This window comes from Ailuropoda melanoleuca, chromosome 13 (assembly GCF_002007445.2).
Source record: "Ailuropoda melanoleuca isolate Jingjing chromosome 13, ASM200744v2, whole genome shotgun sequence".
NCBI classification, from domain to species: Eukaryota; Metazoa; Chordata; class Mammalia; order Carnivora; family Ursidae; genus Ailuropoda; species Ailuropoda melanoleuca.
The window spans coordinates 75,800,753-75,817,804 of NC_048230.1; the positions used below are offsets into that span (position 1 = coordinate 75,800,753).

Sequence of the window (17,052 nt, forward strand, 5' to 3'; positions counted from 1 at the left end):
GGGTTCTGAGTTCTTTAGTATTCAAGAGAGTACTTAAAAAATAAATTTTTAAAAAAAGTCGTACCTAACATTCTCTTCTCTGAGTGTGTACCCCTGAGTCCTGAGTTCATCTGAAAGCAGTATTCAGGGACTCCAGGTGGCCCTTCCAACATCCTCTCCAATCTCGCCACAGACATGAATCTCCTCTTGGCACACATTTCCCCTGTTACTGGAAGCAACGCTCTTCTCATTTTTCTGCTCCATGTTCTTTTGTGTTCCCGAATCTTTTCATGTGCCTCTTTTCATCTTTACCCAAAAAAGTCTGTTTTTATCCAGTGTCAGGAGTTTTATGGGCTTTGATCAAAGGCTGGGATTTTCTGTTCTAATCTTGTAGCCTCAGAGAAGGAAAGTCAGACTTTCTGTGGGTTCTTCAGCAGATTTAGAGGATGAGCTGAGACTGAAGAGAAGAGCCGGACCCCTAGCTGGGGCGGGGGACAGGAGGTTTGCCTCTCTCCCCTGGCACAGGGGGTCTCCAGGATCTCACCTGCCTGCCTCCTCTCTCAGGCCCCTCCTGTCACAGTGTACTGGCCAGAACCGTGTCAGGCAGCTGTCAGGCGGCATCTGCTTTGTCGCCACTCACCTTGCGGCCGAGCTGCCCCATCTGCCCAGGACGCCCGTGTAGGGCTCCCTGACTTGACAGGTGCGTCCCTGAGTTTTCATTAATGATCTAAGCCGTACATGTATGTTTCGTGTGCTTTTCTGTATATGTATTATATTTCACAGTGAAAAGAGCTGAGAAAGGATCTGTATATGGTTTTATAAATGCACCTTTTTTTCTGAAAGAATACAATAGCAAACTCTTCATGGAGGGCATTTAATTTTTGTTTTACTTAATATAGTTCCGTATTTAAATAAATTATTGTTTTTCAAAGCCTGGGAAATGACCAGGTAGCCGGGAAACCCCAGGTTGACCCCAGATGACCAGAGGCACTCTCCCAGTCTTGGCTGTGTGCAGACAGATTTCGACATGCAGCTGTCTCTTTCCTGGACCACAGACAGGCGCGCCTTTGACCCACTGCCTTCCACCCTCATTGCAGACCGTCCATTACTCACCGTGTTTTGAACCTCAGGACCTAGTCTTTGCCAGGTCTCGTTCTACGAGGCTTTCTAAGGATCTCAAAGAGCAACAGGACGATCTTAAAACACAAAAGCAAAAAAACAAAAAAAACAAAAAACAACCTTCAAACAGAATTCATTCGAGTTCGATTTCCCTTAAAAGAGAAAAATGAGGGTGCCTGGGTGGCTCAGTCAGTTAAGCATCTGCCTTCAGCTCAGGTCATGATCCCAGCGTCTTGGGATCGAGTCCCACATCGGGCTCCCTGCTCAGCGGGGAGTCTGCTTCTCCCTCTCTTCCCCACTTGTGGTCTCTGTTGCTATCTCTGTCTCTCTCTCAAATAAATAAATAAAATATTTTAAAAAAAAGAAAAGAAAAGAAAAATGAGTTTTTTTCCAGGGTAGAGATTTGAAAAGGAAGGAAGCTATTCCTGTTTTGAGAGTGTCACAACATATATTTCTTGAGCAGTTTTGGTCAGCAAGTCAGCAAGTGAAACCTGACTTGAAGAGGTCAGCAGAAGTGTGAGCAAAGGGGTCTAATAACTGAGAGGGCACGGGTGACTGGAGGTCCAAGCAGCAAGCAGGTGACACTGTTGATGACAGCAGCTTGTCTGAATGCGGGCTGTGGGAAGAAGGCTGAATTCAGGCCCTGAAGGGGTTTGGGGGGGAAGAAGGAAACAGGGGAGCAGCAAAGCCCCTGAGGTATGGATCCATGCATAAAAAAGTAAAAAATAAAATGAGTTAAACCCTCTCTCTCCTCCCCAACTCTAAGCCACAGGGCAAAGATCACTCCAGTACCCTGGCAGGAATCTGGAAGTCTGATCTTCGGAGAGAGTTTGTGAAATTGGGCTTTTTGACTGAGAAGCTGGGAGATACCATTTTACAGCCAAGGTGGGAGCAGCCAGCCAAGAGCAGGGTGCGAAGTAGAAATCTACATACTGACTGTCGAGACTCTCAGCCTTGGCTGCCACCTTGGTTCCCAGGTGCTGGCAGCCAGCACTGTCTGGGAAAGACCAGCCTCAGGGAAGGGTCTAAAGCTGACCGCGAGAATGCCCCAGTGAATGGCCCGGGCAGACTGTCGCGCAGAGCTCCATCCCACGGTCAACAAGGCCGTTCCGCGGGCACAGAGCTGCGCTGGGTTTGGCGTCCTTACCCTTTAGCATGAGCTGACAGCCACGGGTCTCCTGAAAGGTAGAGACCGAAGCAAAGAAATCGAAAAAGCAACCTAGAGAAAAGACCGGCCTGCAGGGAGAAGGAGAGTTCATAAACCAACCAGGGAAATCCTCAAGGAGATTCGTCCCTTCATTCATCCTTTCACTCAGCGAAGACACCTGGCGCCCCAGGTGCCGAGCACGGTTCTAAGGTGCTGGGATCAACAGTGAACAAAACAGAGAGGTCTGCCCTTCTAAGTGGGGTTGGACGAGGGCGTGGAATGGAATGATGAAGGACACACAGAGTAAATAAGTAAAATGAGTGAGTTAGAGAGTGACAATTGCTACGGAAAAGAAGAGTTAAGTGGGAGAAAGGAGGCCAGGAGTGTGGGTGCTCTAGGCATGGATGGGATGGGGGCGTGGGCAGGATGCGGTATTACTCGGGGAGGCCACGGCAGGCCTTACTGAGAAGAGGCGATCAGAGCAAAATCTTGAAGGAGTGAGGGATTCTGGGCAGAAGGAACAGTCAAGGCCAAGGTGCTAAGGTGGGAGTGGGCCTGGAGAAGTCAAGGAACACCGAGGAGGCCGGTGTGGCTGGAGCAGAGCGGGCAGGAGGTAGAAAGAGCTAATGACAGGGGGAGGAGAGGTCACGGGGGCCACATCAGTCACTGCAGGGACTCGGGCTTTTCCTGTGAGTCAGACGCAGAATCACCGTGGTGTTTTCAGAGGAATGACATGATGCGACGTATTTTTAAAGGACTATTCTGACTGCTATGCTGATAAATGCATATTTATATCTTTTAAAAAGATGTTTTTAAAGATTTTATTTATTTATTTAACAGAGAGAGAGCACAAGCAGGTGGAGAAGGAGAGGGAGAAGCAGGCTCCCCACTGACCAAGGAGCCCGATGCAGGACTCGATCCCAGGACCCTGGGGTCATGACCTGAGCCGAAGGCAGACATTTAACTGATTGAGCCGCCCAGGCACCCCGTCTTTTAAAAATATTTTAATTATTTATTTTAAAGATATTATTTATTTATTTATTTATTTATTTGAGAGAGAGAGAGAGAGACAGAAACAGAGCATGAGTAGGGAGCGGAGGAAGAGAGAGAGGGAGAAGCACTCTCCACTGAGCAGGGAGCCCAATCTGAGGCTTGATCCCGGGACCCTGAGATCCGAGCTGAAGGCAGACGCTTACCCAACTGAGTCATCCAGATGTCCCTGTTTCTTTTTTCTTTTTTTTTTTTAGAGTAAGCTCTACACCCAATGTGGGGCTTGAACTCATGACCCAAGGTCAAGAGTCACATGCTCTACCAATGGAGCCAGACTGATTAAGTGAATATTTACATTGATAATATATTGAGATAAGAAAAGATGTTATGGCCACAAAATAAAATTTTATTGCCATAAAAAGAACACCCAGAACATTAAAGAGAGCCTCGTACATTAAAACCATGATAGCAAAAAACCAAAAAGTATGACAGAAGCATTAGAAGACAGAGCTAAGTAAATCTTCCATAAAGGAGACAAAAAGACAAAATATGGAAAGAAGACAAAAATATGAAAAATCGGAGAGAAAAGGACCAACACCTAAAGAAACAATTCCAGAAACAGAAAACAGACCTTAGAGTGAAGTCAATTATCAAAGAAATTAATTTCAGAAAATTCCCTAACACTAAAAGACATGAGTTTCCAGAGTGCCTATGCTGGAGAAAAAGAGGCCAACAATAAGACATGTCACTATGAAATGTCAGAACACTCAATACAATCCTCCAGGCATCCAGGAAGAAAAATAGTAGCAAAACAAAGAACCTGGAATCAGAGTGGCACCAGACATCTCCACAGAAGTCACATGGGAAGGCTGAGGGCTCTGCAGTCACATCCTCACCTCTGGGGGACAATAAGCAGGGAGAAAAAGGGCAGCGGGCTCCAGAGGAGTTCCCGATAACATGCACAGAATCCCAGGGGTACATATGGAAATGGCAGAGTCTGATATAGCAACAGCTACCTAGAAAATCACATAAACAAACAAAACAAGATTGCCAACTCCAGGAAAAACTAAAAGTTGTGCCAGAAGAGAGAAGTAAGTCAGAATGTATGTCCTGGCTAAGCTGCAAGTGGGGTTTATATATTCTTAGTCACGTCACCATGTTTCATATTGATCCGTTCAAAATCACACAATTACATGGAGAAAATGGAAGGCTTGCAAGTTGAGTAGGATGGGAGACAGTGAGGGCACGGAGCAAAATCTCCATTTTCTACTAGATAAAGTCAATTGATTAGGCCTTGCACTGAAAAATTGTTAAGTGGTAATGTATCATGTGGAGAGCTCAAAGTCAATACAAAGAGATTCAGCTGGAAAAACCAAAGGTGGGTGGTTTGTCCCTTGGGGAATGAGGGAGAAGGGGTTGCTAAGAACAACAGATTTTCATAATAAGCCTAGTTTAACTTTTTAGGTTATGGGCACTGATTGTTTTGAGAAAAATAGTTTAAAAAGAAAACTACCATAGTTTCTCATTCTTTAGCTGGTCACAACCTAGTCCCCTGTGACCTAGGCAACCTTAATCCCCAACTCTCCCAATGCCCTGCCTGGACACAGTACCCATTACCAGTGGTGGGGGGCAGCCCAAGTTCATCCAAGTTCCCTCCCTCCTGCCCTTGGTCCAGCTCGAGTCCAATCTGTGCCAGACCCTTTCAGAGCCTGCTGAGCCTCCTTTCCTCTCCAATCCACCTTGCAGAGCAACAATTGACTAAATTATTCATGGATGACTATTACTTATTACATTTGTTTAGCTAGTTCAGATATGGATCTCTCCTAAGTAAGTTGCAAACTTCTGGAGGAAGTGGACGATTCCTTTTTGATGTCTGGCAAATGTCCATAGTAGGTGCCCAAAAAACATTTCATGAATAAACTTTAAGGTAGAATCCAAGGTGAATTAACAGACAGACTTAAAACAAAGTCTGGAGATAAAACTGAGGTGAGATTAAAGCTGTGACTGATAATGGTTAAGGCATCTAGAGGACCTAATTGTATCAAGATAGGGCAGCCTTCAAAGCTCTGTGGTCTACCTTTTCAGTTAATGTTTAAGTTGAGTTGATTTAATAAAGAGATATTTTGCCCCCAAAGTACTCTCAAGTTCCAAGTTTTGGTGAACAGCCAAAACAGCCCTGGGAGAGCAATACAGTGGAAGACCATCTTGAGTCAATATTCAGAATGAGCAGGAGTCCTTGATCTTGGACGAGCATCATTCCACGCTTTTTTGGTCCCACTGTGCTTTCACTCCCACTTAATGGAGAGAATACCTGGCATTTTCTGACATCCCTAAGAAGGGAAAACTTAGACCTCTCGGCAAGTACCCTGTCAATTGGCTCTGAAGTCTTAAAATGTTCAGATCATGGCTACAAGGACAGGAGCCTACAGCTATATTCAGAGATCTGACTCAGCCCCAGTTCCTCGTGGTGATAGTTCTTGCCTGGTGCCAGTCATCTCCACTCTGCCAGGCCACAAACCCTCCCGTGTTGGTGATTTGGCTGTTGTCACCTTTTCAGTTGTAAGGGCATGCTGGTCCTGAGGGTGGTGGTCTCCGAGCAAACTCTGTGGATATTCATCCTAGAGAAAACTCAAGACTGGAACATTTCCTAGTTGGCTCTTCTCCAGTTAATGAGAGGAATGAACGAATGGAGGCACTGGAGACCCACAGAGTCAGGGAGGAAAGCCAGCACCTCCAGTGTTCAGGGTAAACTGAGCTGCGAGGCCTGCCTCCCACATATGCAGGAAAACATATCCTGCCTTTTGATGGGTCCAAAATTACACAGCTCCCTTCCCCGGGCCCTCAGAGCACTCAAATGTGCTTCCACTCCTGCCATGGACCTTCCCCATCTGTGGGACCTGTTTTGGTTTCTCACTACTCACACAAAGCATCTTCACAAAGACTTCCTGTGTTGTGTCCGTGCCATTCCTGTGAAGCTTCCTCAAGACACTGGGAGTTACTATGTTGACTGAAGAGTAATGGTGGACCAAGAAGGAGGAGCTCCAAATTCTGGGTGCTCACCACCCTCAGCCACTGGGGCTGCAAGAGGAGGTCCAGTCCCAAAGGGAAGAAATGGATTAGGAGTCACAGGGAGCCCCAAGCCAGTGCTTCTCAGGCATCGACACACAATGAACACCTTAGAGGTCTTGTTTAAGTGCAGGTTTGGATTTAGCAGGGCTGGGGCAGGCCCGAGATTCTGCGTTCCTAACAAACTCCTGGTCCACAGGCCACACTTTGAGTAGCAAGGGGCATGACTGAGGACGAAAAGTGGAGAAAGAAGTGAAAACAGGGCCCATGGGAGGAAAGCTGAGAGAGGAACACGCTCCGAGCGGGGTGCTCTGCTAGTGCTACCGCTGCACCCCTCTGGTCTCCAAGGCCCTCCCTTCGGGGCCTTCTGGGTCAGGGGCCTCTGTGGCCCACGTGATGGCTACAACGGGGTGCCCTGGTCCTCTCCCTTCACCTCTTGTTCCACAGGACTGGAGCACACAGTCTCCCAGCTGCGTGCTGGAGGAGGGCCAGGGGCTGGAGACCTTATTCCCTCCATCCCATCAGGGAAGGGAGCCCTGCCTCGGCTGGGGTTGACCGCCATGCTAGCTCAGGCCCCGAACTCCAGGGCAGCCCCACCGCGAACAGCAGATTCTTCAGGTAGGCCCCAGGGATAAGAGACAGGCTCTCTTCCCTCCTGAGCTTCACCTGAGCAGCTACTCCCTGAAGCCAAAGGAGCAACCGTCTTCACTTTCTCAAACAGCAGCTTCCATTAACCGAGCGCTTACTGTGTGTGTCGGGCTCTGGGAGAAGCGCCCTCCCACACTGTTTTATTTCATCCTCACATTTACCCTCGCAGGAAGGAACTGGCTTATCCCCACCGTGTAAGGAAAACAAAGCCCCAGACGTAATTTGTCCAATGCTCACAGCTAACAGGACTCTACCCTTCCCACCCTGGCACTAAACCATAACTGAACTCGTGAGGCCAGGAGCCTGTGGGATTATGTCTGGGAGAGAAGCCTCAAGATAGTTTAGATGACACAAGACAACTAAGGCGAGTTAATTTGGTTTATAACCCTTTGAAGGTCAGCAGAAAGTCAAAGCTGTGATTGTCCCTCGATCAGCTTCCCTCATTGAGCCAGTCACAGAAGGCTCCTCTGTGCCAGCTGGCAGGGACAGCCCAGGACCCAGAAGGACGGAACTTGCAGGTGGCTGGGAACGGGGCTCAGTGGCCTGAGCAGAGGGTGCCAGGCAGGGACTGGACTCATGAGGTAGTACCAAATGTCTGCAGAGGAGCCGGCCTGCCAGACAGCTGACAGGAGGGTCATCTAGCACCATCTGAATCAAATGGTACCAGCCCACTGTCCACACCTCGAAGAGCATGACATAGCATCCTGGGGTGGAAATGCACTTTCAACTTTAGTTCTTCATTTAATAAACTGAAGTGCCCACAAACACTGTGCCAGACTTTGTGGGGCCCTAAGACACACTCTTGCCCTTAATGAAAACAATTAGCAGGTTGGGCACACGGGTAACCAAGCAGCGGTGAGGACTGTAGTGAACTGGAGAATTCGCAGACGAAGCTGCCTTACTACCTTCCTGCAGTTGGTTGTAGCCTCTCAGTATGGAAGAAAAATCTAGTTATTTTTCAAGAAAAGCCCCAAATCAAAATGTGAACCTTTCCATTCTAAAAACAAAATGCAGGCCAACATCTGTGTCCACTAGTGTGCAACCTCTGCTCCTCACTGACCAGGCCCAATTTCTCCCGTTATGCCCTTAGCACCTCACAAAACCCGGCAGGAAGGAAGCAGTCAATATGCAGTGGGCACACTGACCTGGTGAAGCTTATCCAGAGGCAATGGGTCTGAGTCTCCATCATACGTAGAACGGTTGATGCAACGGGGGAAGATTTTTAGCCTTGGAAATGACAAATGAGTGGCCTAACAGTTGTTGTGAATAAGAAAATCCTTCAAAGCTAGAGCATATGGTTTAGCCAATGGGGGGAGGCAGGGGGTGGGGAGAAGGCTGCCTTTACATGAAATATACACTTGACAATTGGCTTGGGTCCCCACTACGGTCTATGGCTCTCCCCACCCCCACCCCTTCTTTACTTGCCCGTCCCTTAAAGGCACTTGGGCTTTCATACTTGGTAAGGGGAATTCAGGCTTTGCCTTGAGTCCCAAATGTCCAACCTATTACCTAAGAATATTACCCAACTTGGTGTTCTTTCCAAGGATTAAAATGAAACTGCACGTAATAAAAGTGCGTGGCACATCTGGCAAAGGTTTCAAGAAACACCGCTGTTATGAAGGTGTAAAATGTTTTCTGTAAAGAACCAAGATACACATTTACTGTCAGTGCAAAGTTACAGGGAGTCTGATTTTGTCTTAATAAACAATACTTGAGGGGCACCTGGGTGGCTTAGTCACTTAAACGCCTGACTCTTGACATCGGCTCAGGTTGTGATCTCAGGGTTGCGAGACTGAGCCCCAGGTTGGGCTCTGCACTCAGTGTGGAGTCTGCTTGAGATTCTCTCTCCCTCTGCCTCCTCCCCTCCCCCTGCTCACTGTCTCAAAATAAATATACAAAATCTTTAAAAAGCCCAAACAATATTTGAATAACAATTGCACCAGGAATGAGATTATGAGCCTGAATGTTCACATAGAACAGTAAGGACCATTTGTCAGGGGACATCAGAGAGGGAAGGATTAGGATTTTTATGGTCTCTGCTCTTGGGCCCCTAGGACTACATGCACAGCTTGGAAAACTATATTCTAGTGTAGATTTTCAAAAAGAATGTGGTTGATCTCCATGGATATGGAAAGATACACCAAACAGAGTAAATGGAAAAAAGGGGAAATTATAGAAATATAAAATGGAAGCCTGAGTTTTTTTTTTTTTTTTTAAAGATTTTATTTATTTGACAGAGAGTGCACAAGCATGGGGAGCAAGGGAGGGAGAAGCAGGCTCCCTGACAAGCAGGGCAGGACTCTGGGATCGTGACCCGAGGAAGGCAGATGTGTAACTGACTGAGCCACCCAGGCACCCCAAGGAAGGCTGAGTTTTAAAAAGGATATATGTGTGCTTAGAACATTTCTGGATGGGTGTATGAGAAACTTCATTAGACAACCTTAGAGACTGCAGTACCTTCTACTACAAGATGCTTCTCATTTTATGGTCTTCTGTTCCATTTTCAGCGTTCTCCTGTTACCAGACGCATCAATACCTCATAAAAAGGACCAAATAGGGGCGCCTTGGTGGCTCAGCCAGTTAAGCATCTGACTTCAGCTCAGGTCATGATCTCAGGGTCCTGGGATTGAGCCCTGCTCAGGTTCTGCGCTCAGCGGTGAGTCTGCTTCTTCTCTCTGCCCCTCCCCCCGTCTTTGTTCATTCTCTTAAATAAATAAATAAAATCTTAAAAAAAAAAAAAAAAAGACTGGGGCGCCTGGGTGGCTGAGTCGTTTAGCATCTGCCTTCTGCTCAGGGCGTGATCCCAGGGTACTGGGATCGAGCCCTGCATTGGGCTCCCTGCTCTGCTGGAAGCCTGCTTCTTCCTCTCTCACTCCTGTTTGTGTTCCCTCTCTCGCTGGCTCTCTGTCAAATAAATAAATAAAATCTTAAAAAAAAAAAAAAAAAAGACCAAATAATTTGGTTTGGCCAAAACCTTCTGGTCTGAGCTTTGCTTTATGAACAGTTGCCAGGATATGGCTTTATAGATCTCTTTACATTTCCAGTGTCAAGGCCCAGGAACTCCAATTAAGAGTACTGGGCTCCTCAGTCTCCTCTCCCATTACCAAATGCACCTAACTTTGGAGGTTGCTTCGGGTCACGCCCGCCCCCCCAGTCCCTCATTTCCTGAGTCCCAGGTTTTTTTTCCCATATGCACTCACTCTGTGAGTAGTATCATCCAGCTTTTAGGTACTGTCCCAACAATGACTCCCTAATTTCTATCCCTGGCCTAGACTCTCTCCTGAACCCCAGATCCACGATAAATAAGTGCCTACTCAACTGCTCCATGTGGATGTAGAGTACACGTCGACAAGTTAACACATCCACAAGTGAATTCACCTTCCCCAATAAACTTGTTTCACACACAGCCCTCCAAATCTTAGCTGATGGCGCCTCCAGGCTTCTAGTTGCCCACATCCTTAGGCTCACAGTAAGAAGACGACTGAAAAGCAGTCTGATCTACAAGGCCAGTTATCTAAAAATGAAGGTGGCCCCGGGTACTAGGATCAAAGATATCATATAATCGTTAAAATGTTTTCTGAAATATACTTGAAATTAACTCACTTTAAGCCTAGGTTTAGATTTTGGCATTTTAATTTCTTTTCAATATGTCACTTTGTGCAAGCTAGGCAACAGAATCAAACTAAGGCAGTCCAGTCCATCTAGGGATCCAGGCTGAGTCTTGCAATCTTCAGCAGAATGACATCATAATGCAAGGTGCTAACAGCAGGTTTATAATCTCTAAATAACAGCCACTTATCTACATTTTTTCCTTAGGAAACAGCCAAAGTCCAGTCCTTAAAGGTATGATATACAGAACATCTTGATCTACAAAGAACAGAATCACCCAAATTATATGCTGGCCAATTTACTAGTGGACCAAATGAAGGCTTACCAAGGACTGGTGAACAGAGAAAGTGTTTACCTTTTGGAAAGTTGCTCTGAGATTTAAAAAAGTCCTGGCTACTTTTAATAAGAATGCAAGTAAAAACTATTACAGATGCACCCACACTGACATTTGATTTTGCCAGGATCTTCCACTAGAATACAAAGTAAGAGATGAGTGTAGGGGTAAGATACTTAGATGTTTTCAAAATAAATTACTAGTAATATGAAATTTGACATATTAAATTCTTCCATTTGCTACCAGAACAAACTGACAATGAGGACTATTTAAAAGAAATGCTGAACTCTAAAAAGGGCGGCAGCAGTAACACTCTCCACTACAGAATAACCTCCTGTTTTCCCATACCATTAACATTGCTGCTCTTCTAAGATACATATTCCTGTTGGAAAACTTGTCAGCTTTTGCCAGGGCCAGGAGATGAAAAATAGGGCATGTCCTAATTAGTTAATTTGTAATTGTAAGCTCAGTTGACATCTTGAGGATGGACCCATAAAATCTGGCCATTCTTTCATTTAACATCTGCAAACTGCAGAACTCCTCAGCCCTTAAGCCAGTTTCTGCTCAGTATCTTAAAGCTGGTCTCAGTCCCATCTGTGACTCTTCTCCTCAGGATTGACAGTGGGTACTAGTCATCAAAATCTGGAATGTCATCATAAGAGTAACCCCGGTAGCCTTTGAATGCATAGTAGGCGATGCGCAGGTGGTAAAATCCTGGCAGGAATACCAGGATGCCAACGATCAGGACGGGAACGGCCCGGTCTGCCCCCTGGTGGCAGAAGGAGGCAAACACATTAGTACCGTACAAACTATCAATTTTAAAATAAAACAAAGCCACAGATTCAACTCATACATCAGTATTTTATACTCTGCAGAGCATTTCCTTTGGGTAGTATGCTACCAAAGGAACAGTTTACATCTCTTTTCCTCCTGATTATAAAATGTAGAAAAACTGCAAAGCACTAAAAATTATAACATAAATAAATTGTCCATCTTCGACCATAGACAGTTCACTTATTTCCTTCTGATCTCCATTCCAGTTTCTAGTTGTGAACACACCATACCCTGTGCCTTGTTTTAGTCTCTGGCAATTGCCAAAATATTATGAAAAGTTCAGTACTGAGGGTGGGAGATAGGCAAAATGGGTGAAGATAGTCAGAAGGTATAGACGTCCAGTTACAAAATAAGTTCTGGAGATGCAATGTACAGCATGGTGACTATAGCTAATAATACTGTATTGTGTATTAGCTGAGAGTAGATCTTAAAAGGTCTCATCACAAGAAAAAAAATTGTAAAAATGTGTGGTGATGGACGTTAACCAGACTTCTGTCATCATTTCCCAATATATACATATATTGAATCATGTTGTACACCTGAAACTAACACGTTATATGTCAACTAACAGTGTGTATCATTCCACTGTAACGGATGCACCACAATTTAACTTAACCACCCCCCCACCGACTGTTGGATAGTTTGGTTGCCTATCACTTTTTTAACTGTACAGAATACCACAATAAACTTTGTTTTTCTTGGCCTTTCAAATTCTTTCTTTAGTGTATATTCACATGAGCACAATTCACTGGTCAAAGAGGAAGAAATGTGTTTAGTGTTTTTATCAGTAGGCCTTCAACTATTTGGGGAGTTCCAGGAGGGCAGGGACTTTGTTCATCCCTGTATCCCCAGCTGTGCCCAAAATATAAATGTATTAAATGAATGAATCCACGCTTATAAAATTGCTCTGCCTTGTTTTTAGGTATAGTTTTAAATGTTTATACAGTTAAACTTATCTGCCTCTTCCTTTGTGATTTTTCCCATTACTTTTAAGCTTTCTCTCATCGAAGGGTTTAAATCCAATCTAAAAACCTCTTTTTTTTTTTTTTAAAGATTTTATTTATTTACTTGACAGAGATAGAGACAGCCAGTGAGAGAGGGAACACAAGCAGGGGGAGTGGGAGAGGAAGAAGCAGGCTCATAGCACAGGAGCCTGATGTGGGGCTCGATCCCAGAACGCCGGGACCATGCCCTGAGCCGAAGGCAGACGCTTAACCGCTGTGCCACCCAGGCGCCCCCTCCTTTTTTTTTTAAGATTTTATTTATTTACTTGTCAGAGAGAGAGAGAGAGCGCGCGAGAGAGTGTGCGCATGCGTACAAGCAGGCAGAATGGCAGGCAGGGGGAGAAGCAGGCACCCCTCTGAGCAGGGAGTCCCATGCCGGACTCAATCACAGGAACCTGGGATCATCACTGAGCTGAAGGCACTTAACTGACTGAGCCACCCAGGCGTCCCTAAAAATCTCCTTTTAACAGGGCTAGTTACACAATGTATTTTGACGGGTTATCTACTCAATATAATTTTGGCTGCTTCATTCACACAGAGAAATAGGAGTATTTACCTCATCTGGGTACCTCATATGGGAACAGTAAAAACTAAGTGAAGTAATACATGTAAAGCAAGCAGCCTCAGCTGGCACACAATGACTCAATTAATTCCAGCTTAAAACCAAGGAAAGAAAAAAACAAAAGAAAACAAGGAAAGAGAACTTGACCGGGCTCTCTCAGGCTAAAGACGGGACTACATGAACTTCAGAAACAATATAGTCTACAACTCTCACAATTGACATACTTGGTGCTATTTCTGTTATCTTATTTTACATTTTCTACTTCCCTGCTTCTTTTATCTTTTGCAGGATATTGACTGGGCATCCCCAATGGGATATAACCTTAGAGAATTGCAAAGAAAACTTACAGTGCATTTAGCTTTCTTATACTTAGCATTAACACCATACTATTATCTTATTTCTTTTTAATTTATTTATTTGAGAGAGAGTGTGTGTGCACATGCGAGTGATGTGGGGGGGAGCAGAGGGAGAGGGACAAGCAGACTCGGCACTGAGCATGGAGCCCAATGCAGGCCTCGATCTCAGAACCCTGAAATCATGACCTAAGCCGAAACCAAGAGTTGGATGCTTAACCAACTGAGCCACCCAGGAACCCATCACACTGTTATTTTAAAGCTATTGTATGTGTAACATAGAATAAGGCAAGTAATGATATCGTTATCATAAGGATAGATGTATCCATATAAAATCAAAGAAATTAAGTTCTAATTAAATTAACTCTAATCTTAAATTTGCACTGAAAATTGTTTCCTATAAATAATGAATCATGGAACACTACATCAAAAACTAAGGATGTACTGTATGGTGACTAACATAACATACTAAAAAATTATTATAAAAATTAAAATTAAAATAAAAAAAAAAGAACACTTTTTCTAAAAGATACCTATTTCCTGATTCCATCAAAGAAAAGGCCGAGAAACAATGAAAACCAAAGCATGAGCACCACTAATGCCCAGTCTACGATCTCTCTAAATCTACTTCTTATACAGAAACCAGGGCTCTTCAGAGAAATGGTGGTTTACAAGTTAGGAGACAGGAAATACATAGACGGGCCTGGTATAACTTGCTATGCCATGAAAGCAAGAAAGCTATCAAAGCCTACCTAGGTCATGTTTAAAAGACATAGGAGTAACACAGAGGGGCCCTAGTGACCAAATATGGAACAATTTAGATATTAAAAAGAATATGGGGGGGGCACCTGGGTGGCTCAGTCAGTTAAGCATCCGACTCCTGATCTCAGCTCAGGTCTTGATCTCAGGGTTGTGAGTTCAAGCCCTGCATTGGGTTCTACACTGGGTGTGGCACCTGCTTAAAAAAAAAAAAAAGAATATGGACTATGATTGAAACACAAATATGTAAAAGAAAAAATAGGAATTTATAATGATACCATTCTCTGACTACCTTCTGAGGTTGCTAGGTGTATTTTTATAAAAGTTGCGAAACAGAAATAAACATTTTTCCTACCTTCACTATACACGTTATATTTTGGGATAAACAGATGGTAGATTTGAGAAAGTTCTTTATAGCAGAATTTCAGCTAATGAATGCAGAAAATGACAGAAGTGCGTCCATTAGCATAAACAGTGATGGGGAAGTTTGTAATAAATGAATTAGGCTGAAGACACTTAAACCCAGCAATCTAGCTTAGTATCAACTAAAAAATCAGGATAACCATTATGCGCCTCCTAACGTAATGCTATAGCAATGGTTCTCAAAATGTGCTTGACGGACCACCAGCACTACCTGGGAACTTGTTAGAAACGCAAATTCGCACAACCCACCTAAAGAACTGGGATCTCTGGGAATGGAACCAAACAATCTGTGTAACAAGTTTGCCTGATGATTCCGATTAACAGCTAAGTTTCAGAATCAACCTACCATAGCAAAGCACCTCCTATGAAATATTCTTTCTAAAACAAAACTAAACCTGAATCTAACCAAGTCTCTAAATCTAACAAAAATATGAAGTGAAGGTAAGATATTAATACAGTACCCCTAAACTTTTATAAAAACTGTTACAGATGCATACTGAAGATGCGCACTTGAGAATACCAGCAAAACAGAAACGCCTGGGTGGCTCAGTTAAGCATCGCTCTTGATTTCGGCTCAACACGAGCTCAGGGTTGTGAGCTGGGTGTGCAGCCTGCTCAAGATTCTCACTCTCTCTCCCAAGTGATTAGTGATTTTCTTAATTAACATCTTTATCCTTATTTATAAAGCAGACTTTTATAAACCACACAAGGTAAAATATTTGCTGCATGTGGATCTCACCTCCACACTCGATATTTATATATAGTTAACAGAGTCCTCTGGGATTGATACTGCATGCTACAATGAAAGTTAACTGAAGGAACGGTCCTGAAGTTAGATGTTCAAACATAGACTGCACCAAGTAAGCATCTGGTGACCATATAATAATTTTAAATAGATAAGGAATCAAAGGCAAATCAGATTCACTTCTTAAAAACCATATGCAGCCATTTTATTGCGACAGGACTACTATTCCCAATTTCTGTAATGTCCACAAGTTTTTCAGCTGTTGGCTGTGTTCCCTCTGCAGAACAATATGACCATCATCTCCTGGCATGGTGCATACTGAAGAACAGACATGACTTACAATCATTATTAGTTCAGACCAACTTGGACACTATTAATGAATGTATATAGCCCGAGAAAAAAGAACCACCAAACAACACTTTTGGTTTTGAAGATAACACTCCGAAGCTCAACAAGAACTCCAACCAAACCCAATGCAAGAAGAATCAGACTCATGGGTCACAAGTCTTGGCATGGTCAGTGGCCCCAGACCTATACAAGCCTCACTGCTTCTCCCCAAACCTGGAATGTCTGTAGCACTGCAAAATTACAATACATTCTACTCCAGTTACAGCCTTTATCATCAATCAGGAATCCTCAATGCTAGGGGTGCCTGAGTGGTTCAGTTGTTTGGGCATCTGCCTTCGGCTCAGGTCATGATCTCAGGGTCCTGGGATTAAGCCCCACGTTGTCTGGCTCCCTGCTCAGCTGGGAGTCTGCCTCTCCTGCTACTGGTCCTCTCTCTCTCTCGTGCTCATTCTCCCTCTCTCTCAAACAAATAAATAAAATCTTAAAAAAAAAAAAAAAAGAATCCTCAATGCAAGGCTCAGCTTTGCTGTTCTAAACTATGACAGTGGGAAAACTGCTCAACATCTCAAGGGGAAATGTGCCTACCTACCCCGACACACCTCACAGAAACTGTGGGACAAGCATGCTGTTGCTCAAAAAAAGAAACATATGTTTTGTCATCAGAGAACAAAATCTAAAAGAAAACTCTTTTCTTCTTTCTGCTGGAATCTCCTGTACTGGATATGAATATAAAACAATAGAGCCCAAACTCACACTTTAAGATTTCATGGCACATTCCCACAAACCCTTCAGCTTACCCCTTTGCTGATATAGCCGGCCAGCAGGAGGGAGCCTATGATTATGAGAAAGGCGCCAATCAAAAACAGCACTGTAGCAAGTGCAATGGCCTTATATGGTATCTTAGGAGGGCTCTTCTTAAACTGGAAGAGAAACAAACAAAAAAGGCAGACCATTATGAAAATACCAGAACTCAGACACTTTAAAGCAAGGAGGGCAATAAGAACCAATGTGGATGCTTTGTGTGTCTTAAAGGAAGTCCTACTACCCACTACAGCTCTGGGAGAGAAAGGCAAGGGACAAACAAGAGGTGAAGCTCTAGTTATTGGTCTACAGTCACCCAAAGGAGTCCCAG

General features: G+C 44.3%; 1 protein-coding gene across 4 annotated transcripts in view; it reads right to left on the reverse strand.

Moving 5' to 3' along the window:
- The window catches only part of TMEM230 (transmembrane protein 230), a 63,381-nt gene that overhangs the window by 42,826 nt on the left and 3,503 nt on the right, over nt 1-17,052 (reverse strand). For 2 of the 4 annotated variants that reach the window (XM_019805505.2, XM_034640393.1), the window contains 2 exons: nt 16,718-16,840; nt 10,561-11,661 (listed from right to left, as the gene is read on the reverse strand). In XM_019805505.2, coding sequence (XP_019661064.2) covers nt 11,521-11,661; nt 16,718-16,840 — 264 coding nt within the window. In that variant the 3' untranslated portion in view covers nt 10,561-11,520. Of the gene's footprint in view, nt 1-10,560; nt 11,662-16,717; nt 16,841-17,052 lie in introns of those variants that run through there. The other 2 variants (XM_019805506.2, XM_034640392.1) reach the window with 1 other exon arrangement.